This window comes from Pararge aegeria, chromosome 6, assembly GCF_905163445.1.
Source record: "Pararge aegeria chromosome 6, ilParAegt1.1, whole genome shotgun sequence".
Classification (NCBI taxonomy): Eukaryota; Metazoa; Arthropoda; class Insecta; order Lepidoptera; family Nymphalidae; genus Pararge; species Pararge aegeria.
This window is the reverse complement of record NC_053185.1, coordinates 6302268-6329072: the sequence shown is the minus strand read 5'-3', so window position 1 is coordinate 6329072 and position 26805 is coordinate 6302268. Positions and strand designations below refer to the sequence as shown.

General features: G+C 35.2%; 1 protein-coding gene across 1 annotated transcript in view; it reads right to left on the bottom strand.

Annotated features, from left to right (window-relative positions):
- Positions 1-26805, bottom strand: part of LOC120624735 (laccase-5) — an 86636-nt gene that overhangs the window by 10716 nt on the left and 49115 nt on the right. Inside the window, exon 2 of the mRNA XM_039891428.1 lies at positions 437-878. Within this exon, the coding sequence (XP_039747362.1) occupies positions 437-878 (442 nt within the window). The remainder of the gene's footprint in view (positions 1-436; positions 879-26805) is intronic.

Here is a 26805-nt window from a genome sequence, read left to right as displayed (position 1 = left end):
TTATAAATGTCAATGTAAGTTTGTTTGTTACGCTTTCACGCAAAAACTGTGACCGAACCTCATGAAACTTGGCACACATATTCTTGGAAGTGTTAAAAGTAATATAGGATACTTTTTATCCCGCCATTAAGCTCGGTTCCTTTGGGAGAGGGGATGAGTGTTTGATGATTTTACACCATAACTCAGACAAATTTATAGCCGATTTAAATAATTATTTTTGTACTATAGAGGTATATGTGTTTAATTTTGCCCAAACTGTGGTTGGAGATAGAGGACAGAACTCCTCAGCGGACAGCAGCAAACGCCTTATTTAAGACTTAGCGATTCTGAATACTTATTTTTTTTTAGAACTACAACTAAATTTAATGTCACATCAAAAAACAAACGCAGACGAAGTCGCGGGCAACAGCTAATAAAGAATATTAATGATACTTACGCTCCTAATACAGTGTAAAACTCAAGAGTGAAGTGGTAATAGCAAATCCTTGGTGGCTCGTCTTCTCTACAAGCTCTTGCGCACTCATCAGGGGCCGATAGCGCTGGATTTCTCCTAAGTTCAGCAGTAGCACTACTCGTGAAGTCCAAATGTTTCAGAGACAGCTTGCCGTTTTCTGGCCTTGCTAATGGCGGCAGGCGGTTATTTCTGAAGTTGCCACTAAGCGGACCGCTGCCGCTTGTATGTACAAATGGGTTTGGCGATGGATCAATCGTGCTATCCAGCGATACAAACGGACTGTAAGGATCGTTGCTGCTCGGGTGAGTTTGGACTAGGCCATGTGTAGAGGCGTAGGAGTTGCTACTCCCGCGGAAGGGCGTTGCTGTGCCTGCTTGCCACCACGACGCTGACGTAGACTGGTCATCTGGGGCGTTGTTTGCTTCTGAAAAAAAAAAAAGAATAAGTAAATATATAAAAAATAATATAGGCTTTGAACGTGGCTAGTTACCACCCTACCTACAAAGACGTGCCGCTAAGCGATTTAGTGTTTCAGTCCGATGTCGCGTGGAATCAATCAAGGGTATGACTAACATACTACCTAACAGGTAAGCCCGCTACAATCTTAGACTGCATTTGTGTTACGGGTGCTAAGATGACTGCTGAATATTATTATGTATAATATACATAAATACTTATAATATACACATATAAACTGTATATATACTATAGGAAACTGAAAAACATTCAGTTTCATCACACAAATGTTTATGCAGTTGTGGAAATCGAATCTACTGCCTTGGACTTAGAAAGCAGGGTCGCTGCCCACTGTGCCCAACGGCCGTCTTAAATATTTTGTTTATTATTGCCCTTTCTTTACATAAGTAGAGGAAATAAGTATACAATTAACCATTATATTAAATCAAATTCTAGCGGTGTGGAAAGCAGTGATTTGGGCATTTAAATTGATACCAGTTAAAATATTTCTCAAATTGCACAACAAATGTTTAGTATTTATACAGCGTATGTGATCAAGACATGAGTTTTAATTCTTAGATAAAAAAAAAAGTTATATTGCATATTCTTTTATCCTATTGTTTTACAGTAACGCTTGGTTATAATGAAAATAACTTTTCTGAATTTTAGATTTGTATTTATTTAATTAGTAAAAATTTTCTTGACTCTACTGTCGTAATTGTTACCTCTTTTCTGTCACAGCCAACTTCTAGGATAAAATCTCTTAAATAGATTTTGTTTTATTTTTTCATTTAGTTTCACCTCATGGTAAGTGGAAAATCATCCCGACAAAATCGTCAATCATACATGGAGCAAACATTTCGATTTTATTTTTCATACAAACTAATTCAAAACATTTTAAATGTTTATTTATGACACCCCTATTGTGGATAAAGACCGACACGTGCTTAGTACCTATGCTATGCGACGCGTACCTATTAAACTGACAGGAGCCACTTGGTTTTACTTTTGCATATGAATTTAGGGTTGTATCTGTAAAAAATAAAAACTATGGCAATGGTTTACTCAAAAACTATTAGCGTTTCGGTTTTACAGATAAGTCTCAGATACAGTTAATAATGTACGTCTACAGCTCCTGAAGTATTATTTGACTTTTTGATTTACACGTTGTATATTAAGTCAGCTTGCTTCCTCAATCATCAGCACATCAAATAAAGCATGTAAATGAAATGAAATTCTGGAAATTTTGTATGCAATTATGAAAAAAAAAATTGAAGAACTTCGTGCTATTGAAAGTGTTCGACCAGAGTTTAATTAATTTTAGCAGTCAACCTCGATTATTAATATGTATTATTCCTTGTTCACAGTTAATAAGTCTAGTCAACGTGGATTCTATATGACAGGTGCTTTTATGCAAATTATTAGAATGAGTTGGCCCACAAGTGAATGCACCTGTCACGAAGGTTTTGCAATAACACTAGTTAAAAGGGACTCCGTTTTTGTCTATCTATCCTTAAATTACAAGGACTTTTACTTCCTTGTCGATTATTAAGTGTATTTGCCGATAGTCTTGTTCTATATTTCGTCTGGCTTTACATTTAATTGGACATTTTGTTAGATACAATCGCATTTCGACATTATCTTACTCAACAGTGGTTAACTTCAGTACAGACGGTTTTTTATTTATAGTTTAGCTTAAGATCCCCGACCCTGAACCGACTAAACTTTTACTTCCTTATTACTATTAACTTTGTCATGCGGTAACAATTTTTTTTTGGTTTCATTTTAGTTACAATTGTTTTATAATATATTTCTTGAAACGCCAACGCTGATTTATTAATAACCTTGCTTATTATATATATAATTATATTAATAATTGTACATATTTTTTTATACTTCTGGCTTTGAGTCAAGGAAGTATTTTCATAAGATATTCAAGTATTATTTTGGTAAAATACATTTACATTTTTGAACCTAATTTTTTTTCAATCTATTTTTAGGTACTATCTATTTTTAGGGAACTATCGTATTTAAGAACCTTAATTTTGGAATAGACTTTGATTTCAATCAGTATGCTACTGGTCTAATATCACAGTATAATCAAAATAGGTAGAGTACACTATTTGATCGGGTGGTGGGCTTCGGTCGTGTACTGCAAAGCGTATTAGCGTTTCGGTACGATGCCACTTAGAAATCGATATGGGTATGGGTTTGATATTTAACTGCTTTACTTCTAACAGGTAAACCCATCTTAGACTACATCAATTCTTTTTTTTTTCTTTTTATAATTTCTTATTCCCTACACTTGGAGGAATTATCAATTTTATATATTTAAAATGACAACATTGTGACAATGGCAACTTTTACAACATGATTCCCAAGGTAATTCTTGACCTACCAATACATACATTTAAAAAATGTGTAAAAACACATCTAATACAACGAGGTCAGCATACATTTGATGAATTCCTTAATGACAAGGTAGAGTGGAAGCAGCCAGCCTCGCTCTCATCTCCCGCAAGATAGAAAAATGATTGTAAATGTTGATGTTGGATAAGAGCAACTACTGAGTTTCTTGTCGGCTCTTCTCGGGAGAATCTGCTTTCCGAACCGGTGGTAGAGTCACTAAAAAACATACATACTTGACGTTTAAAAAGTGCTTATAAAGTTCATATTAGAAGGCCTACTTGATATTTTCTTATGTGATAAATGGAATAAACTATCTACAGTTTAATTAATACAAGGGTAACAAGGCAATATAATGCTCACTACTTATTTGTAATGTTCAGAATTATTATTTCACCTGTAATGATTGCAGTCAACCATTCGACCTCATGCTTTTAGAAAGTGTTTTTTTTTCGGTTATGTAATTATAGCATATACTTACCTATGTGTGCATTGAAACTGCATAATTTATTTATATAAAAACTGAAATAATATTTTAGTTATAATACATCTTAGGTAGGAGCTAAAAGTGTAATTAAAGACTTCTGAATATTGCAAAGCTTTAAAAATATATAAGCTCAGTTGAATTATTAGTTGTTTTTTTAATTAGTTTGTCCATACTATAGGCCGCGTGGTTTCAAAGATTGATATATCTACCGCTTAAAGTTTATTACCTGCGCTTTAAAGCTAGTTGCATTCATGTTTTATTGCCTTTTTGTAAGTCAACTGTATTGCCATTTAGCTATTTTAAGAGGCCGCGGCACAATAAAACTTCTTATACTGTATTGCCATTTAGCTATTTTAAGAGGCCGCGGCACAATAAAACTTCTTATAGTGCTATACATTTCAAATTCAAAATTCATTTATCACTGACTGCACATCACGAGGTCCGGAGTTTCATCCGGGTCGTGCTAATGTTTAGTGTTAGGTTTTTCTATCAAGAAACTTTTAATACCATCCTGGAGTTTTGAAATTAGCGGATCGGCCGTCACATCGGACTATGAGAGTGAGGGCAAAGAGAGTGAACGAACGAGTGACGAAGCGTTTGCTTACACACTTGTGCACTATAATATCTCTCGCGAATTTAAAAAAAAATCTGGAAATAGACCACTTCGGCTGAAATCGTTCAGGGAAAGAGTGGTATTATATAATTATTTCGGCTATATCGACCACTGTATTGTTCTAGAATCATCATCATCATATAAACCCGTTACCGGCCCACTACAAGGCATGGGTCTTCTCCTACAGTAAGAAGGGATTAGGCCGTAGTCCACCACGGTGTTCCAGTTCGGATTGGTGGACTCAACTTGCCTTTGAGAACATTACGGGCAACGATCAGGCATGCAGGTTTCCTCACGATGTTTTCCTTCACCGTTAAAGCAAGTGATAGTTTGTCGGTTAAAACGCACATAACTTAAAAAAAGTTAGAGGTGCGTGCTTGGATTCGAACTCGGCACCCCCAAAGAGAAGCCAACTTCCTAACCACAAGGCTATCGCGTTCTAAAATACAGAGACGTAAAAAAAATTTCAATAAAATTATTTGAATACTTAAAAACAGAAACATAAATAATTGTATTGTGGATGCTAGCTGATAATATGGATGGTAGGGTATATACGTTTTCAGTAATTAACGTGATTACCGACATAAATTAATTGTAGGCGGGTAAGCCTCCAATTACACTCTTTGCATATTATATAATCTCAAATAAAGTTAACTTGTCAGTTATAGGCAGGCAGTATCCATTTAATTTTTTCGAGGCCTAGATTTTATATATGTTTTTTCGCAAATGCATAATAATTGATGCATCAATTTCTATTTGTTGTAATACAAAAAGAGAGAACATACAAACTTAATTGAAAATATGTTAATGAGGAATATGTTCGCAAACTTAACACTTTGGTGAGTATCACAATTTCACCTTCTGGTGATGATGCAGTCTAAAATGGTATCGGGCTAACCTGTTAATGGTGGGCATGGCAGTTATATGAAACCCATACCTACTCCTAATCGATTTTTACCAGATTGCTAAATCGCTTAGCGACACGGCTTTGTTGGTAGAGTGGTAACTAGCCACATAGACAATTGAAAATTAAGAAGTTATAAATTTCCCTGCTGGAGATCGAACCTGGGACCTCCCATTTAAATGCACAGCGCTCACCACTGCGCCAGGGTGTTCGCGGACCATCGCTTAAATCCTTCTCTACTATGCATATGGAGCCATGTGTCCAGATCATTATCATCATCCTCACCCGTAGATTATTTAAGTCCTTTGCTGGGCACAGTCTTCGTCTCTCATAGGAGATACAGTTAGGTGTATAGAGCATAAGACCCACCATGCTACTTCAATGCGGATTGGCGGGCTTTAACGACTATTGTCACAATTGAGTTATTATAACCTATATATATAATTTATATTGGCACGGTGTTTGACACTGCCAATTTCCTAACTCTAAGATGGTGCTGAAAATTCTTTAACAGAAAATACACAATGCCCTCAAATTTTGGCCCGACGCGGGATTCAAACATAGGACCTCGTAATCCGTAGTTGAACATTATCACTAGACCCACGAGTTTTGTCCAGGTTTGGAACACTAAATTGTCTGAGGGTGTTTGATATCATGCACAAATAACAGAGTTAAAAAAAAAAACAAGATTAAATTACTTTGTAGTATATTTAAATAAAGGAAATAAATTCAATTAGTTCAAGGCATTGATAATAACTGATAAAGGTGCAAGGTTTTCTAAGCCAGATACGTACGTGTAATTTGTTTAGTAGGTTTTCAATCAAGTATGATAATAAGCGGAACCGCGGTACTTTCCGTTACGTTTGACTGACTTTAACGTGAACGCCCCAAATGCACTCAGACGGTCATTGCGCAACACACGTAAACCTTATTTCGATGACAAGTTATTTTTGAATGCAATTTTAGTTTAGTGATGAAGGAAAACATCGTGAGGATGCAGGCCTGAGAGTTTTCGTAACGTTCTCAATTTTATTGATTACCGCCTTTTTTTTTGTTTACGGGGGAAAACCCTTCAATGATACCCGACCTAAGGGAAGATCGGGTTATGTGGGATTTTTACTCCTATAACACCCTCGGTGGCAATCCTCGGCACATATTTGTGAGGCGCCGGTGTCTTCTAAGAACGCACCGGTGCCTCCCTCCTATGGATTACTGCCTGAGCTATTCATACCAGGTTGTAATGGTAATGGTGATCGTAGTTTATTAGACCCTTTTTTTTTATACAGAGAAAATGCCTGACGCATACCACTCCGTTGGGGGAAACGGAGTAGTTATGTGGGACTTGCACCCACTAAAAACTCTGTGTGTCCCTCGATAAACCTATAAGTGAGAGCACGGGGTTCACTTGCGTATTCACCGCACTCAAGTTTATTAGACCCTAAAAAAACCTATATAAATCCATAATATTATATACAGCAGCCAGTGGCGTGCATAAAGGGTATGCACAGGGTATGCACTAAGCGGACCGAGGATATAAAACGAGAAGATACTCCAGTCCGAGTTATAACAAGCCTACACAAAGCTTTTATAACTCGTACTGTGGATATTTTCTTCGTTTTAAATAATCTGCATACCCTCTTTGCACGCCACTGACAGCAGCCAATATACTGTTAAATAACTGAGGGATCTATGAGAGCTTTTTGTGACAGATTGCCCGCGGTAGTACTACCACCATGTATTATGATTATTTCTGCCGCATTGTTGCAATGCTTGTTACAGTCTTAAGGGCGCGGTTGGTGATAACTACAGCCACATGAGGCTTAACACCTACGCCTCAGGTTAGTGAAGTGGAGTGCTTGGTGAGTCAATTATTATTTTAAAAAAAGAACACCGAGCACACCACCAATATTGCTAAAGTTGAAATTCTCTTAGGAAATCGTTAAATTTTACGCGAAAGAAGTCACAATAACTCACACACCCATTTCAAATTAAAAGTGATTGTGATTGCGAGTGCGTGGTGCAATAAATTTATAGAGTTGATGCATTTAATTATCTTCGAATATCGACAAGGAAAACTGTATTTTATAACATTATGAAATCCGCTTTCAGATTGTAGTTTTTTTTTGTTAAAAGCCGAGTAGTCAAGTATCTACATGCCAGTGGGTGAAAACCGAAAAATATATTTAGTGAACAGACTACAGAAATTTTAACTAAGCTTTCAACAGTTTAAGATGTTAGTGGGCTCACTCATACCCCTAATCGGTTTTTAAACGGCATTGTATAACGGAGCGCTTGCAGGTATATTTGTCAGTAGGGTGGTAAGAAGCCATGACCGAAGCCCACCAGGCCAAACCAAAGAAAATTCAAAAAATATAAATTACCAATTTATAATTTCAAAATTGCCCTACCAGGGATCCAGCTCCGGGCTAGTACGCAGCGCTCGTCTTTGGGAGGTCGTTTAACCACGCAGAATTTCTGGTAGCTTGTTAAGAAATTTTCATACAATACGTACAACAAATTTTCGTACATTTCCTTAATTGTATCAATCATACATAGATTGTTAGAATTAGTAGGCGTAGTCGTAACTAATAATAGATATGTAATTAAGGTCGTCACTTTCGTTTTTCAATTAGTACCTACTCGATTAGGTTCAATAAAAATCATTATTTTTGAGGCCAACTAATAGTATAGCACTCGGTTCTCCACGGACACTTGTAAACAATGCCAACTCGTATTAACATTTGGCATTATTTAACGCACCTACTTACCGCTATTGCGCAGCATATCAATCAAACTTGTTTTAATGAATCTCTTCTTGATAATAGCAATGGTCATACTTACAGTCTATTTTTTCTTGCCTGTCTTATTATACTGGAAACAATCCTTTTGTTACTATATAGTGCAAAGCTTATTAAAAAAAAAAAATGCCATACATAAAGAAAATCTTTATTTAACTTGTTTGTTTTTAAAAAGTAATGAAAAGATTGTTTACATTATAAGACAAGTTAGATAAAATAGAGTTTATAGTAGTTTTGATACAAATCTATTTATTTATTTACCTTGCCTTTTTGTTGTATGAAAAAGTCATATTTTTTTTTGTTACATGATTTCGGACGTAGGAATGCATATAATTAAACAATGTGTCAAAACAGCTGAAGCCAGACTAGAGAAAACTTAGAAACCATTAATTGCCATGCCATTGCCATAGACAAGGATCAAACCTGGGACCTTCTACTACTAAAACCTATAGCGATCACCACATCGACCGAAATATTAGAAATTGATTCTGTCAGTAAGTATATAAATTCCTATTTTTTGCGTAAAATAGCTCAAACCTTTGTGTTCCGGCTTGAAATAAAAAAGCCGGATTCGAACTCAAAGGCCTTGAGTTCCGCGTATTTTAATATGTTACTTGTGCTTGCTCTACTGAAAATGTGTGACTTTGATATCGGGTGTCTTTAATTTGTTACAGATTTTTTACCAAACTTGCTACTACTCGCTAGTAAAACCTTCTCACCTCTGTATAAGGCTCATAATCCAAAGTATTAATACTTGAAAATTACCGTACTTTTAGATCATGCGCCTAATAGCGCCTTGACTGTTACCAAACTAGATGCGTAAACTACTATTAAAGCAAACAATCTTCAGGTATTGGAGTATTCTGCTAAGAAATTCGTAGTATTAGCCCGGAGTTACGGAGAGCTGGCCAACTTTGTGCTTTGGTGGGCATATTAAGCTGTCGGTCCCAGTTGTTATCACTAATATGTGATAAGAATCATGAAAGTCTGCTAATTACTACTAACACAGTATAGCAGTGGTGGTAAAAACCCTCTCTCATATCAAGAGGAGATCATTCTGAGATATTAATAGGCTGTGTTTTTTTTTTAATATACTACAAGTTGACCCTTGATTGATATCCCACGGTAATAGTAAAAGTCTCAAAATTAGTAATTCATTTAAGGGTAATTTTTCATTTTATAACAAATTACCAAATCAAATCCTTGTAATCCTACTATAATATTAAGGATTACATGTATGATAGCTTGGGTGTGAATTGCTCTCACTTCACACCTCAACATTAACTAGACTGTGAGATGGAGATAACAAAAAAACAAAAACCTAGCTAAGTTAGTTTTGGGCTTTTCTTACACCAGGACGCGTGTGGAACCCTCCTACCTTAAGTTTTAAGTTAACGAATGCAGTTATCACCATCACTAACTTAGTGTTACATGTCAAATGTATGAACGCTTCATAAGTGCCTGTGAATTTGCCACTTTGGAAACTGATAAGGCAATCTAAGATGGAGGCGGACTAGCCTAGATAACATAAGATTATATCAGTTATATGGAACCCATACCCTTTATCGGTTTGTACTCGGAACGACTACGGTTTAAGCCTCCACAAAAGGGAGAGCCACGCCAGACAAAATTCAGAAATGATAAATTCCTGATTTGCAGGAAATCGCTTAACACAGTCGACAAACGTTATTAGATATGTTTTTTATTTAGTTTTTTATTGTTCACCGCTTGTTTGTGCACTGCAGTTTTGTATTACATAAAACCTTGTGTACTGGTGAGAAAATAGAGGTTTTATTTACTGGGACTAGACAATCGTGTGCGACCGAGCGTAAAGAGAGAAAGCAGACACTTTAGCGATGCTTAAAACTTAAATCGAGTTTATTCTAACCCAACGAATGACATACGGGTTGTAAAATAAAAAGACTCGCTTTGTATGGGCGGTTGAATGAGTATTTTCTTCTGTTGAACCTAGTTACTTAAATTGCACTTTTTCTTTTTAAAAGTGTTTGTTTCTTTTTTAGCCAACTTTCAAAAGAAGTTTTGTATGTTGTCTTGGAACTCCATGATTAAAAAGCCGATTTGAAAAATCTCACTTTTGTATTAACGGTAGGTAAACTTCTAAGGTGGTCCAATTGTTATGAAGCCTATACATAGTCTATTAAGACGTATATTGGTAAGATTCTGTAGAATTCTTCAAATATCCTTTAATATATGACTAATTTTTTTACAAAGTAAACACAAAGTAAAACTTGAAATTTCGTAGTAAATATTAATATGTTTTATATTTTATATTAAGTTTCTAACAAATTCGGTTTTTGTTATTTTTTTTTTTTAATTAAATGAAACGCGACACAGTTTAGTTATTGCGTCTCATATTATATGACAACATGGAAAAAAATGCTGAACACAAAACCCGGAACCTGGGGTTTTTTATTTGTACTAAGGCTGGCGAGAGGGGAAAAAAACCAACATAACCCGAATTCCGCCGCAAGGAATAGCGTATCATTTAAGAAGATTTCCCCCATGTCAATAAAAAGTGTGTATAATTGCTTCAACTAGGTTTTACTTAAATAGTTTTAAATTAGATGGCGATATATTTATTTATTATTTTTTCTTTTCGATGATATTAATGTCTTCCACAATACTATGAAGCTAACAAGCGGTGATTTATACTTAAATCAAGCGAATGTAGCCAAGCGTTATTGTGATTTTAATAAATGTTGCTTAAAAAAACACTCCTATTTTTATACAGCACTCCTCAGTTTCTGAAGCACATAAATCAACGGTCAACTAAAATGGCTTTCAAAGTTAACAAGCACATTTTTTTTTATTGAAATGAAATGTCAATCTTTGAATTACCTTAAATAGAATTGATAAGTGTTTGGAAGTTGTTAGTTAAACACACTATATCTCCTTCTTACGAACCAACTATAAAAGTAATGATATTGATGCATTCGTAACATAATTTCCATAATCCCTAATAGATCTTTATGTTTTATTGAATAAATCCTATTCGTAATAATTCGTAAGTTATCCCTAACAATGAATTTAACACAAGTTTTAATATATTCGCCTCATTTGTCTAGTGGTGAGGATGTTCTATTACGGGTAACAAACGCCTGGAGGCTTACTAGCATTGCTTAGATCAGTAGCAACTAAAATTATAGTTTTATATGATGATAAAACACCATAATTCCTCTAAAATTAGAATCATTTTCGTAAACAACAGCAACAACAGTATTAAAATTATATAGCTTTAAACGACGACGGTAAGACCCGTAGTGTTCATTCCTAACTAGGCCACAAAATGTAAGGTGTAGACCAATTTGGAAAGCACCTCAAGCACGCTCCCGGTTTGTATAACTTATATGTGATAATAATCGTCAAAGCGCGCACTAGGAACAGTTTAAAGTCCCTTTCTTATAATAGACTAGGAACTGAGGGGCTGTAATAGACTGAGGATCAATTATAATTACTTAATAACCGTTTCAGGCACCAGGGGTGTGTATGAGAGAGATAACTATTTTTTTTTAAACCGTCGGGCCCCAGTTATACCGTCGACGATTACTTAAGCGATTGCGTTATATTCTGAAGTTGGCATAAAATTAATTAGATGCCAATAGGGCGGGCAAAGTGTAGCCTTTCGTTTCAATTTGCAAATATTGCACGACAACATTGTAAGTCGTAGTGCACATTCATTTAATCTTAATCGCAAGGTTTCGCGTTCGTGAAATTTGGGTCAAGCTATAAGGAATTCACACTGAACATTAATTTTGATTTGATAAAATCAGTGACAACCAGAAAAATCTGTATGGTGTAGGTATAAATTACCTATATTCTTAATGTTTTTGTACGAAACTACATAATCATCAAAAGTCTATTATAATAAGTATGTTTTAAGTATATTTTAGTCTATATTAGTTTATTATTTTTTATATTTATTTTTATTAGTATTTTATGTGTGTAATCTTGATAAGTATTAGTGTGTAATTCTTTGTAAGTATGTATATAATAATAATACACCCCATCAATCGGTTTCCCTTGGTTTTCCTAATCCTAAGGTTGCCTGGAAGAGATCGCTACTAAGCTATAAGGCCGCCCTTTGTATCCTACTTTTTAAGTTTATTTTTGTTGTGTCCATTGTTTTTTTTCCTATTTGTGGTGTACAAATAAAGTGTATAAAAAAATAAATAAAATATAATCCACTGCTGGACTGACGGCTTCTTCTATTAGGAAGATTTGTCTATAATCACTTCGTTGGGCAGGCGGATTGGCGATGGTAGACCAGACGCTCCAGCCTTTTCTCAGTTACAATTCTGGGATCACCCCGTAATCACCCGCAGGAAGAGGCGGGGGTGGTGACAACTGTATTCTGATCTGCCGTCACCACATGACTAACCCTACACAATATATACATATTTATTCATATATATCCATATTTTCAAACACCGTCTGAAAAATCATTATTTATCTACGTAATTAAGTGATGTGTTAGTTTAAACACATATGTTTATATTATAACTGTATTTTAATATTAATAGGTATTCAATATTTGTGTAGGCATTTTTTTTTAAATTGAGTATGTATATTTATTTATGTAGGTTTATATTGTATATTTACATAGCTCGGAGAACCGATGGACGTTGGGGTCTTAAGGTGCTGGAATGGCGACCCCGCACCGGTAAAAGCAGCGTAGGTCGGCCCCCAACGCGGTGGACAGATTACATTAGGCGAGTTCTTTGTATTTATTGTTTCTTTGTGTTTTGTTGCAATTATTTCGATCTATCTATATATACGCTCTTTACGCACTGTGCACTCCGATGCCGGAGCATCTTCAGGAGATTTCGGCTTTACAATCAACAATTTGGCAAACTCCCTGGCGCAATAGAGAGCACGAATATAAGTGGAAAGTTCCTGGTTTGATCTCCACCAGGGGCAACTCCGGATATTTATAATTTCTAAATTGTCTCTGCTATAGTCTGTTGGGAGGATAAAGAAGTTATAACAAGCGATTTTGCGTTTCAGAACGATACCGCGTTGAAATCTATTATTGGTATGGACGTGCCTTACCTTTAACAGCCTGCTCCCGTTTTATATTGAATCATCACTAATCACAAGGTTTTTTTAACTTTAAAAAAAATAAAAAAAACCAAAACCTGGTAAGACCGACGGGTAAATAAACTGGCAACCCTACCCAGTTTCTTGCTGAACATCAGGTGACCTCAGCCTACAACTGTGCAGTTTGTACAAACGTAATAAATATGATCATGCATCATTCATCATTGACACTTAAAATCAATAGGCTAGAGAGCTCATTCAAGCTTATAAAGGTCATAAATAACACTTAAAAAAATCTTTTACGTTAATCTTATTTGAAGCATTAACTAACACTGATCGGTGATAGTCTAGTGGACCGGACTCTATCATACCTTTCGGGGACCCAGTTCAATTCCCGGCACGCAGCTTTTAACTTTCTGGAGTTATTTGCGTTTTAAATTTAAGCAATAAAATATCACTTTTAACGGTTATACATTATGTTTTACCTGCATTATGTTCTCCAGGGCATGTGTAGTTTACCGACGCGCACTTGGCCAGCGTGGTGGACTCCGGCCAAAAGCCCTTCTCATTCTGAGAGGGGGACCCATGCCCTGTAGTGGGCCATATTGATGTACCGAAAAGACAAGATATTTACAACCCACAAGAATATTGTCGTATTCACATCCCACTAATAGGTAATTTTTTGACGTATGGCACGAAATGTTTTATCATTTTACTATCTCGATTTTAATTTACTTTTGCTTAGTGAATTCATTTACATGATTGTATAATGTGCCGCGAATTCGATAATATAGATTAACATTTCTTGATTTGCATTGAGTTCCGTAATATACAGTGGGGTAGGTACAAATGAATCATATAATATGTGTAGTATACAAGTAAAAGAACAAAGGCCTTCCTAGCGCAGTGGTGAGAGCTGTGGTCTTATAAGTGTGGAGGGGGAGGGGTTCCCGGGTTCGTTCACCGGCAGGGGCAATTTGGGAATTATAATAATATCTGAATTTTCTGGGCTGGTCTGCGATTACCATTCCTGATACGATTCTGCGCTTAAGCTTATTATGGTTCTGGTATTAATTAGGTTTATGGCCTTAATCCTAACATCCTAAGATCTTAAACTGCATCAGGTATCAAGTGACATTGCAGAGCTAAACCGATCTTGATGAAATTTAGCACGCATGTACATGACTTATGATACTATTTTTCAAGCAAAACTGATCGTAAATCTACCCGAAGATTTAAAAAAATAGAATTTGTTACCAATGCTTGTCTTGACCCCTAAACTTATTTTCCTGGACAAATAAGCGGTTCCTGCGGGATTTTTAAAAAGAGAGAAGAGGAAGAGAAGGGGAAGAGGTCAAATAATAAATAATTAATTAAAAGCAAAGACGCCTGGAAGCAATCTGTTTCGTTTTATTTATATGCTTTTAAATTATCTACTTAAAATAATAGAATTTATATTTGTAACTTCAAACTGTTTACATCGAAACCCTTTCTAGTTCAATATACGATAACTTTGATGACTTCGTATTCAGCGCAGTAAAGAAAGAGCAAAACTTGTAGATTGGAAAAAGTAATCTTTCTAGATAAGTTTAACTGTTAAACAATGCTCACGGGTAGTCTTTGGACTTTATTCAGCCCCTATTCATCCTTTCTAGATCTGAAACGACTGTTTGATATAACTTTTCTGAGTAATGTTTTCTTTCGCAGATTAAGTTGGCGACGTTTATTATTTCTATAAAAGGAATATTAATTATTATTTACCATGAATATTTAATTGGCTATATTAAAAACCGGATATTTCCCTTTCTATTTTATTTAACTTCTAGATAACGATTAATTTGTTAATTTCGAAATAAAAGGATACAAAACGACGTTACAACTATTATTATTTTTAACAACCCGAAAAAATAGAAGTAGTAATTCAGAACTATAAGTAATTGCTAAACTTTTTCCAAGACTGTATTTGTTTCCCGGGTTTAAAATAAGCCACTCTCCGGTCCACTTTAGGCAAAAATTCACTATAATCTGAGTGACCGTAGGACAGACAAACAAGTGGATTGGCTTTAGAAACTGCATTTCACCGAGATGAAAAGTAGACAATTCCATTCTCCAGGCCATAAGCCATCCAGCATGCGAAAAACCACGCATCTCCGTCACTCTGTTGCTGTATGCTCGAAGGTCGACCAAATAGCACTTTCGCATTTATAATATTATTAAGGATTGTGTTTACAGATAAAGTAATAAATAGACCTTTTAATTTACAATATGAATTTGAATTAGAAATCTTTTGCGGTGTTGAGTAATGAACGCTTGAAGTGAATTTTGCTGTAGGTAATGTTTAAAGGTTGCATAAGCCACAAAAAAAGGGTTCTGCACCAGTTAGTAATTGTTATTCTAGTATTGGGTCAGAGTTATACAATACTGGTCCTAAGAAGGTAATTAATTAATTACTACAATGTTTATTAGGTGATAATTAATAATTGTTGTATAAATAATTGAATGTTACAATTATATGATAACATTATGTTTCTTGGCACGCTATTGCATAATATGTGCTATTTATTCTCACGCGACTGTTTTTTCTTACTGGAATCAAAGGCGGATTAGCGCTAATCTCGAGTTAATAAATCACCTATTTGAGCAGACTACTATCTTATTATGCATGTTTGAAACGAATGAAACCTATGTTCTAGATTGATTGAATTGTAATGTTGACTTGGGAAGTTCTAAAGAGCGATTGCACTAAAAGATTAAAACATAGTGTGTTATGATGTTATATTACTTTTTTATAAATATAGCTCTAGTGTTGTTAGCCTTCAGTTTTCGCTTCTAAAGCCCAACGGCTAAGTCTTGTTTTACGAAAAGGCGATAGCACGTTTTAGCTAGGTACTATAAGCTTCTTTGTAACATTACATATGAATTGGATATGGATGTCCCAATATAATATATAAATAAATAACTATGTTTAGTGGTTAACTGTTATTGATAGGCGAAATATGCATATTCTTACTCTACTATATTCTCTTCTCTCTCTTTTTTTATCTTTCGCCTTATTCTAAGTTTGTAGAAAAAACGACACTAACATTAAAAAAGGTATGTAATCATTGAAAGTTTCATTCTAAAGCATTATCTTGTTAAATAAAGTTTTTTAAATATCACAAAAAAATTACATAACACACATAATTAAATTTTGGAATACTAATAGACTCATTATCGGACTACCAAGTTTCACTCAACATTAAGATTTTTGTACAATTGAATTAATTAAATCACCAAGTGTACACTGTTAACCTTATAGCTAACTTTATTGTGTCAGTTTTTTGTGACGGTGTGCTCAAGCATCGTAAAATTTTACTCTCATCTTTTTTCCCTAACGCGCCAAAAGAAGTTTAACTTTAAAAAAACTACTAGCAGGTACTACTACCAGGTACTTATTAAAAAATTATGTACCTTAGGTTATATTATATTACCTTGCTTGAAACATTCATGACTTGTCCATTTTTTATGATTGGTTTCGCGAGTATCGTATAACAGTCAATTTAGCCTACAGATTTCACGCCTATGAAGTTTCCAATCAATCACTGACAGGTTTCCGTATAAAGAGAGACTTGACAATGTTCAACAATGCCACATTTTTTACGTTCAGTAATTAATATAAATTAATAATGCTACTTTTCGTTCCGGATTGCAGACTTAGAGACTCACGAAAAAGCTTAATAAATTTTTGTCCATGAAGTTATTGATTGCAGTGTGATTAGTGATTAAAACAAAAAACAAAAAGACTGTGAATATTTTCAAATCGACTTGAGCATTAACTATCGATTGCCGATTAAAAAAACGAGATAGTTTTTGATTGTTTAATCTCAGTGAAGATAAGCTCTGATATTATAGTTAAGATCATAAGTTCTTTATTAGCAACTACTTAATGCTATTTATTCGTAGAGCGCTTGTTTGGTAAAGTTTTAAAATTGCATCAATGGTGGATCAATAAAATATAGAGTATTCTCTCTCATTATCTCTAGTCAGCGACACAGTAAATATCTTTTGCTGCTTGCTATATTATATTTACTGTGTCAGCGAAAACAACTGTGGCTTTAGAAGGAGGCTTTGGTATCTTCTAAAATTACAAAAAAATGCTGTGTTTATTGAATTTACAACTACAACACAGTGTATACAATTTTCCTTGTGCTGCATCTAAATATTTACTGTTTTTTTTATTGGAATAGAGACTACGACGATTGTCGACGGCCGCCCTGGCGCAATGGTGAGCGCTGTAAATGTAAGAAGGAGGTCCCAGGTCCCAGGTCCAAGGAAATTACCCCAACCCGGAATCGATCCGGGTTGAGGTAATCTCTAAATTTTCTCTGGTCTTGTCTGGTGGGTTTGGCCGTGGCTAGTTACCACCTTACCGAACAGGACGTGCCGCTAAGCAATTCAGTGTTCCGGTGCGGTGTAGAAACTGATTAGGGGATATGACTACCATACCTCCTAACGGGTTAGCCCGCTACCATCTTAGACTGCGTCATAACTACCACGTGAGATTGCAGTCAAGGACTTACCTGTAGTGAAATAAAAAAAAAGAGAATCAGGCCCTGGGTGTGATTGTAATCTAGTAATCGTAACTTGTCATTGAATAATAAAGCTTTAAATTCAGTTTTAAGTTGGACTTTGTAGTTTTGGAAATTAATTATTTATCAATACAACAGATTTAGTTTCTTTTTTCTTAAATATTTATAATGAAATATTTACAAAAAAGGACTTTAGGTTCACCAGCCTCAAGAACTAGTATTTTGTTTCATTATGCTATTTTTCTAACTCTCAAAGTCTCATATAAACTGAGGTTTAATCTGAAAATACTACCGCTTATATATGTCTTACAATGTTGCTGTAAAAACGTTTTTCATGGTAAAACCTGTTCCCACGATGTTTCGTTGGTAATAAGCAAATATCTAATGAGCCAAGGCAATCTAATTAACATGGTGCTGGCTACAGCTGGCAGTACCTTATGGGGGAATGAAATTATAGGCCAAGATAATTTCAAAGCGAATAACGATTACCAAATTGGGCTTTTGCGTTATTTCATTTTAATACCGTAGGTAGATTAACCGTCTGACTGCGTCTAAACTCTCAAGTTATGATAGACATTAAGGTTACCCTAATATGAACAAAAACTAAGCTAATTTAATAAAAAGCTATTTCTTATAAAAAAAGACAACCACACCGTAGAACCCTGTAAGGTACGTTTGATTGGTTTATTTAATTAAACTCACGTAGGACTAGGTTATTATTATTGATTATTTATTGAGGGAACGCCTGCCATTGCCAGACGGGTGATCAGTCCTCTGTAAGGACTATTCCACCCTATTACCCATAAGTAGGACCAGGTTAGAATAGGACAAAAAGTAATGAGATGGTGAGATTTCCCCACGATAATAAAAAAGGACTAACAGTAACAGTAAAGTAATTAACAAATATTTAATATTGGTTGTCATTAATCTGTTCGTTTTTTTTTTTCAAACAATTGAAATGAATTTGAAAAGCCTGTGAACTCTGATAGGTTAAAAACATCAAAATAGGTTCCGATTTGAAGAAGACATGAAGTACAATCCCATTTTACAACTTTTCATGAGTCCAAAATTAATAATTAGTATGTAATACTATTTCATATTTTTTAAAGTTTCTACTTGCTTGTTTATTTTATATTTTTTATTCCACTACAAGTTAGCCCATGAAAGCATCTCACCTGCACGGCTAGCATAGGCAGGGGACAATTATATCCCCGGGGAAAGGATATAAATTTAATTTTTGTCTCCTGCCCGTGCTAGCCTTGCAGGTGGTAAGGTTTGATGCAATCTAGAGAATGGCACTTATATTTAACCCATACCCCTCCCTAATCGGTTTCTACGCGACATCGTACCGGAACGCTAAATAGCTTAGCGAAGCGTCTTTGTCGGTAGGGTGGTAACTAGGCACGGTCGAAGCCTCCCACCAAACAAAATCAACAAGTGATAGCCCGTTTTACCTGTGTTCGTTCGCAGTCGCCAACAAACAAGCCTGGGACCAACCTGGGTCTGCTGTGGCGTTAAAAGTTGCGACCTGCGTCCGACCAATCACAAGACACGCGTGTTTGACGAAAAGCTTTGTAATTGGCCGCACGGAGGACGCAAACTTGAGCGCTGCTAAGGACGCAGCACGGTCAGACACGCAGGTGTGCCTTAGTTTTAGTTTAGCCTTCACTTCAAGTGAACACTTAGTATCCATTAGACACGTAATTTGCGTACCTTGTTTCTAATGTACCTACTTATATTACAAAAGCTTATTATATTCTCGATACACAAAAAGGCGCTGCAATTACACCTTCTTATATAAGTGTAGTAAAAAGCGCATATAAACGCAAAGGAATTGTGGTAATTATACTCCAAAGTAAATAGGTGAGGCCATACACTTTTTAGCGGACGAAAAAAACCATCTTGCAACTGCGTCCTTAACCTTAATTCGAGCTGTGTATAGACGCCTTTGTCTATACATTCCCATACAAAACAATACGAGCAAATTAGGTGCTCTATGCCTATTTTTTATTGTTATAACAAGAGCATTATAATGGTTCAAATTGAACTTAGTTTGTGTTCGTTTTTAAGTTGAATTGTAAGGGCTATATTTAAGAATTTAACGTATGTGCTCATGTAAAGCTTTTAATTTTTTTTATGGTTGATTGGTCTCATGACATGACAGATCATGACAGATGATGACAGTGTCTCCTGAAAACTATGGTTTTTTTTCTATTTCTCCTCCAGTTAGAGAGTATAGGTATAGGTAGTATAGATAAAGGTTAGTTTAAGCTGAAGCCTTCCACAAGATTAGACCAGAGAAAATTCAAAAATTAATTAAGTTCTCAAATCCTCTGCCGCGGATCGCACCCGGAACCTTCCACTTAAAAGAGCTCCAAGCTCTCACCACGTCGCCGGTAGGTCGTCAAAAAAAATTTGAATGATTTTTGCTATTTTAGTGAGGAAACGACCAGAGAAGATTTAAAAATTCATTTTAATTTGCAAAATTCTTTTACAAGGCTATAAAATAGTTATTATATGAAAATATTTCACATTATCTTTAAAGAAACGGAGGAACTTATGGTCACCTGACTTCAAATCCCTTGGGTACATTTAAGTATAATATAACCAAACATTAAAACAATGATGCTCTTTCAAAGTATCAGATTTACCTATTCGAGTACATATACTACTGCATACAAAAAAAATCTACCTAATAACGCAGATACATCGGTGCAACACCACCATTTATATACCATCACCATTTATATTTATATTTTAAGTATTTATGTATTTTATTTGTAAAAATATTCAACAGTCATCTTAGTACCCATAACACAAGCTATGCTGACTTTGGGGCTAGATGGCGATGTGTGTATTGTCGTAATATATTTATTTATTTATTTTATTTATTTATTCAATAAAAATGCACGTTAAAGCTTCCGTCAAACTTGTTTAGAGCGTGATGTTTATAACTGCATTGTTCTTAAGAGTGAGTTTAACGTTGAAATGGATGAACGACCGACATGTGTGGTTCTCATGTCAATTGTTGTCACTGAAGTTAATGGTGCAGGAAATTGTGGTCAAACTTATATAACACGTTGGTTACGTGTTTTAAACTCTCGTGGTCACTGACATAAATTAAAGTGACTCGGTGTAGGTAGTGATGCAAATGAGCAGAATGAAGTAAATTTTGAAATAGGTAGGCCAGACTTAAATAATCATTGGAACGCCTTCTAAGTTATTACGCTGGTATCTAAGTCGTCACATTAATTGTCATCACGTAACTACAGAATTGTGATGAAGGTCCATCCCATAGGAACGTCGCACTTGTCTCGGATAAAAGTAGCCTTTGTCTCTAGTTATAAGTTTACCTTTACATAGATCAAATCCGGAAACGTGATGATATCAGAAATGAAGAGATCCGTAGAAGAAACAGAGTTACGGACAAAGCTCAACGAGTTGCAGAGCTGAAAGCACGGAGAATCGATGGACGTATCAAATTACAGCACTCGAGCTATAAGTAACCACATCACGAAGTAGTTGCATAAATAGCTATATCACCATCATCTCATTGCAATATAAAGAAATATCAAAAGTGTTCTTTGAAAGGTTTATTTGAATAAATAAAATTTTGATTAGATTTGTTAGTTATGGCCAGCTCAACCCCTATACCGATCTTAATGATCTCACCATCTAAATAAAATATCTGTAGCTATGCCAAAGAATATGACAATACGTTGCTCTGTACAACTAAACAAATCAACAAACAAACTGAGATGTAATAATAAAAGTACTCATCGATAGTGGGACTTTATTATTACATCTTAAAGATCTTATCAAATGAAAAAGCAAAACTTATTTACTCAAAGAAATAGACACGACTGTGATATGCCGACAAAAAACACTTTTGTTGCGATCTAGTTATGACAACAAACTACAATAGTCCGATCTCCATGCCAGCACAATAGAAGAAAATCCTTCATAATCTGTCAGACTGTGATCAGTACCTTGACATCGCCCATTACTCACGCTTTCGGAAATCATGGCCACCCCTGCCTTAGGCGCCGATATTAAGCTGACTTCACACTATAATATTGGAAGCCGGCACGGCGTGGCGCGGCGCGGCGTTGATTGCGCAGTGCTTTACAGGGCATGGTATTTTTATGCAGTTCATAGCACGCATACAAAAAAGACAGTGCTAAATGCACGTATTGTGTTTACCCGTAAAATAATGCAGAGCATAATCTTTTTCACTGAACACGAATTAAAAAAGACTTGGAGAACGTGTCGGAAGTAATAGTTTGTCATATTAAAACGGACAGCCTTACTGTTAAAATGCAAAGTGAGGGTTTACGGATGTTTGTTTCTATTTAAAACAGAAATACTGAACATTAAAATATATGGAATTGATACAAAGTACTGGTTAAAGGGGAAGGACAGGTACAGAAAGCCACGGAGGTAGGGCAGATTTTTGGGGGTTCTTTATCTAGAAATCCGCTTATAATACTTCGGTGGCTATTTCTTCGAAAGTCTGTCTTAACTGTTCAGTTTGCCCTTTGCTCCGGTTATGTAACTAATGCAAGCGCGGAAGTCTATTTCTGATAGTTCAGGCGTCATTGTTAAGGTGCTTGCACGCTTTAATTATAACCGAAACTGCCTTCGTTGAGACCCGTAAGTTATGATTGGCTATATTATTGTAATTTTAAAGTCTGGGCGAACCAGTTCCACAAGACAAAAGCAAGGATTCTTTTGTCTACCGAAGCTTAAAAAGCTAACTAAATAATCGAGATAAGATACCTATTATCATCTTTTAACCTTCAGCCTGTATATAATGTGTATATACAAGGGAGCCATAATTTATTTATATATTCGAGATGCTATATTGTGATAGTGTTTATACTTATGGTTATGCCGATAGAGTTTACTCTGAACCTCCATTACTTAGTAGGTAGATGGACTGGAGGTAGTTATATCGTCTTCGGAATAATTTTACCTGAAACAAATAAAAATTATAATATTAATATTTATTTTTTTACAACAATGATAGTGTGTATGTGCTTTAAATAAATACAATGTATTACTATTTAGAGATAATCAAATAAATAATTAATTTATAACTTGGGGAAATTTAGCTAAAAAAAAAAAAAAAAAAAAATGGTAAACATATACATTAAAATGTATTACTCAAAAGCTTATCGTATTTTACCGCAAGATCCGCACGTAATGCATTCTTTTATTCGGAAAATTCATCATTTGAACTCAATCGCTAGAGGTGGGATATGAAAATTCTGTCTTCGTGATTATGTACTTAGTGAAAATAAGACTGGCAATTTAAATTTTTGTCTAAGTACCAAACAATAGAGAACAAAAAAAAAGAAAGATGAACTACATAATAATTATAGGTTATAAGAACACCTGGTGACGAAATTCATTTAGCATCAGTTAGTTTTCTAAGAACAAAGATTCGTTTTTATCCTTGTACCTTCACCTTTTACAAATACTCGAACTCATGGTTTTAACTTATATATTAACTGGTCGTGTGTTTGTTTTAAAAATGGTGATGACTTGCACGTGGCTCTTGCACTGCCTGCGACTTCTACGGCAATGTGCAATCAACTTAAACGCTCCTCTGAACTATTCACTAAACTGTGCAGTCAACACCCATGAATGTCACGATCTAAATATTATCCACGCTAAATTGATTCACGAATATCGATATCAGAAATCTCTATCGACTTCTTGCATGACCGCCAACGCCTTGCATAATAAATTCACAAACTTACGAATGGTTAACGAATAAATCATTAAAATAAATGCAAATCAATACTTCAATACTGATTATAATAAATACGAAGTCTGTTTGTTAGTTTGTCCTGCACGCCAGTGTCGTGCACTTCATACATGCACAAAAGCGCTGCATACCCTAAAAAATTTGTATTACTCGTAAAGGGATTTTGCCATTTTCTTTCTTTATGCATACCCTGGTCAAAAACCCTGTGCACGCCACTGCTGCACGCCCTACGTAAGCAGCAAAATTATGGTAAATCGAAATTATTTTTATGTTGATATATTTTAATATTAAATCAATTGCAATAATAATTATTTAATTTGGACATAATAATTTAGATTCAGTAAAGGAATAAAATAATTTCGGCAAATTTTATTGCAATGCCCCAAAGGGGCGTCATGTAATTCCTTATGTATGTATGTATGCATATATAACGATGATGATTTTATAGCAATTTTTGATTAGCTGGCGTAGTTAATGTAACGAAGTCTAAACTAAAAGCGGGTTTTAACTTGATCATGTATATATATCTCTTTTTATCATATTTTTATTAGTTTTTAAATTGGTTTTCAGGCATGGAAATTTTTATTAACATCGTATCCCATAAATTGGTTTGGACGTCTGGTTACCCAAGAGTTGGCGCTTATTTAGCCCAACGGCTAAGTCTATAAATTCTAAGGGGCCATAGCGCCAGCATTTTGGGTACCATGCCCATAAGTGAACAGACGGCTTACATTTTTTGAAAATACATATGTAAATAAATTTTGTCAAATTATTATTCATACTATGGTATATTAATAAATAAATATCCATCTAAATTTGTATCATATGCACATACTTTTTAGTCTACTAGAAGTCTACTTAAAATAGATAAAGCTCCGGCAACTCGCTATATATCCAGCGAAACCTTGGTCGTTAAGACCGGTGCAACAATTGTATCAAATTAAATAGTTATTGAATAATTCTAAGGTGTACTTAGAAGAAATCGAGGGCGTTTACCAGTCTAATATCGCCAGTCGTGATAAGTCGCTTTTAAATTAAAGTCACAATAGTATCAGAGCGGGCGGCGTAAATTATAGAGTCGGTACGATAATTTAATAATATGGGGTATCTAGCTATCTGGCCAGTCAGGGCAGGACCACACGGAGTGAGCAATACCTAATCGTATTACATTTGTTTCTAAATGACTGCCTATAACAGGACTAAATTGTTTTTAGAATAGAATTAAAAATAATAGAAAAAAACTTTATTGCAACCAAACACAAAGAAAAAAAATACATAGTGCTACGGTGCAAAGGTTATCACCAAAAGTGATCTAAATAAATAAAAAATAACCTTAGCGTACGAAGCCGACAAAAAGGTGGATGGACCACAAAGTGAAAAATTCAAATAAATTTGCATCAACAGTCAGTCAATTTGCATCAGTTTTTATTCTATTATTCCTCCTTATGTTAGGCCTTTTGCCTGGAGGTAAGTGATGATGCAGTGTAAGATGGTATCGGGCTAACGTGTTAGGCGTAAGACAGTATACTATTAAACCCATATCCATAATCGAGTTTTACGTGGCGTACCAGAACGCTCACAACAACCTGGTAGGGTGTTGTAAGCGTGCGGCTAAGGTATTAGCACGTCTTTGTTGGTAGGGTGGTAACCAGCCATAGCACAAGCTTACCACCAGATCAAAAATGTCTGTGAGTCACTTATACAATTACAGATTTGAAGTACCTTCTAGAAAGCCTTAGAATCTTTACATAAGCCCTGTGGACATTGGCTCTACATTTTGGGTAAACCTTAACCTTAAGGTGCCTTTTTAAATTGTTTTTTAATTATCCGTGTTAATTTTATATAGGTTCTGATAAAGAGCTATGAGTGCCCCAAATAATAAATGGTCAAAACGCACATCTCTATGTAGAGGTCCAAAGGGCATTAGAAAACGGGGTCGACCTAAGGAACGGTGGGCAGATGAAATTGAGAGTGTGGCTGGTGAGAACTGGCTTGAAAGAGCGTTAAACAGAGCTGAGTGGTAAAAAATGGATCAGGCCTTTACCCACAGGGGGTCCGTGGTTCCATAACACAATTTGACAAAAAAATATATTTAACGTAACAATTTTGCAAAAGTTTATATTCTTATCTATTTTTTCTGTTCTTGAAGTACCAAGGAATAATAAAAATGCAATTATTACTTTAAGCGGATTTACTGACTCATGGCGAATATGACGTATTTGGTAAGTGTTGCGTTATACCTGGGGTGTAGGCGGTTGAGAGAAATGGATTAACTCTCGTATAACCTACGTAAGCAAAATTTACCCAATGTTAACTCGATATGGTACCGATTGTGACGTAGGTCGATTTATCGTCTGGAAACCATCAAACTTTCGAGTCAAACTTTGTTCGCGTTAAGTGTTGATCGATATCGTTTTGGAAACTGCGTATTATTGTGTATAGTCAGTTTTTTATGTATAACGGAAGCACTAAATGCATTTCGATTCCAAATAAATAAATTATTAATGATTTAGCATTCATTAAAAGACTCAACACACGGAATGCTAGGTAGACCTACGTAAACGTCTCGAACAGGTCACCTCACGAGATCGTTTAAACAAACGATTTGCGATTATATCTGTTAATTTAACGTGCGTAAATCCGGTAAAGTGTTCATTATCTGGGTAATTTGCACACAGTTTCTTTACAGTTAGAAAGCAGATTGCCGGATATTGGACTGTAGGTAATATATATAATAAACACTTCCTAAACCTAAATAAAATACAGAAGCGCTACCTTACGTAATCGGCAATAAAATGTATAGGCTTAACGCATTTCATTATACTCTATTTATAGAATAACAAGTATTTAGTACTAGAACTAGTTTGAGAACTAGAACATAAAAAAATACAATAATGTATTTGGAAAAAGTGTACGTGTGATTTCAAAAATAATCTCTAATTTTCGTGTTTGGGACCAGGGTTGCGATGATCTTTCGTCGATCATTTTGGAGGTTTGGAGAGAAATGTTCCAATTTCAAATAATAATGCGTTGTAAAGTCACTGACGTTGCTTCGATATCGGAGTAAAACCTACGTAGATAACCATTTTTGTGGTGTAGTATAAAGATTATAGAATAACGAAGCAGATTAGTCTGGTTGTTTTGGACTAACAAAAAACTAGCCATAACCTACAACAAAGTTCAAGTTTGTTTTTTAATTCGGCCAAAAAAGTTTTTTTTCCGGAAGCGAGCTAACACTGCAAAATTTCACCAAGAAAAAAAAGTTAAAAAAAATTTGGCTATCTAGTT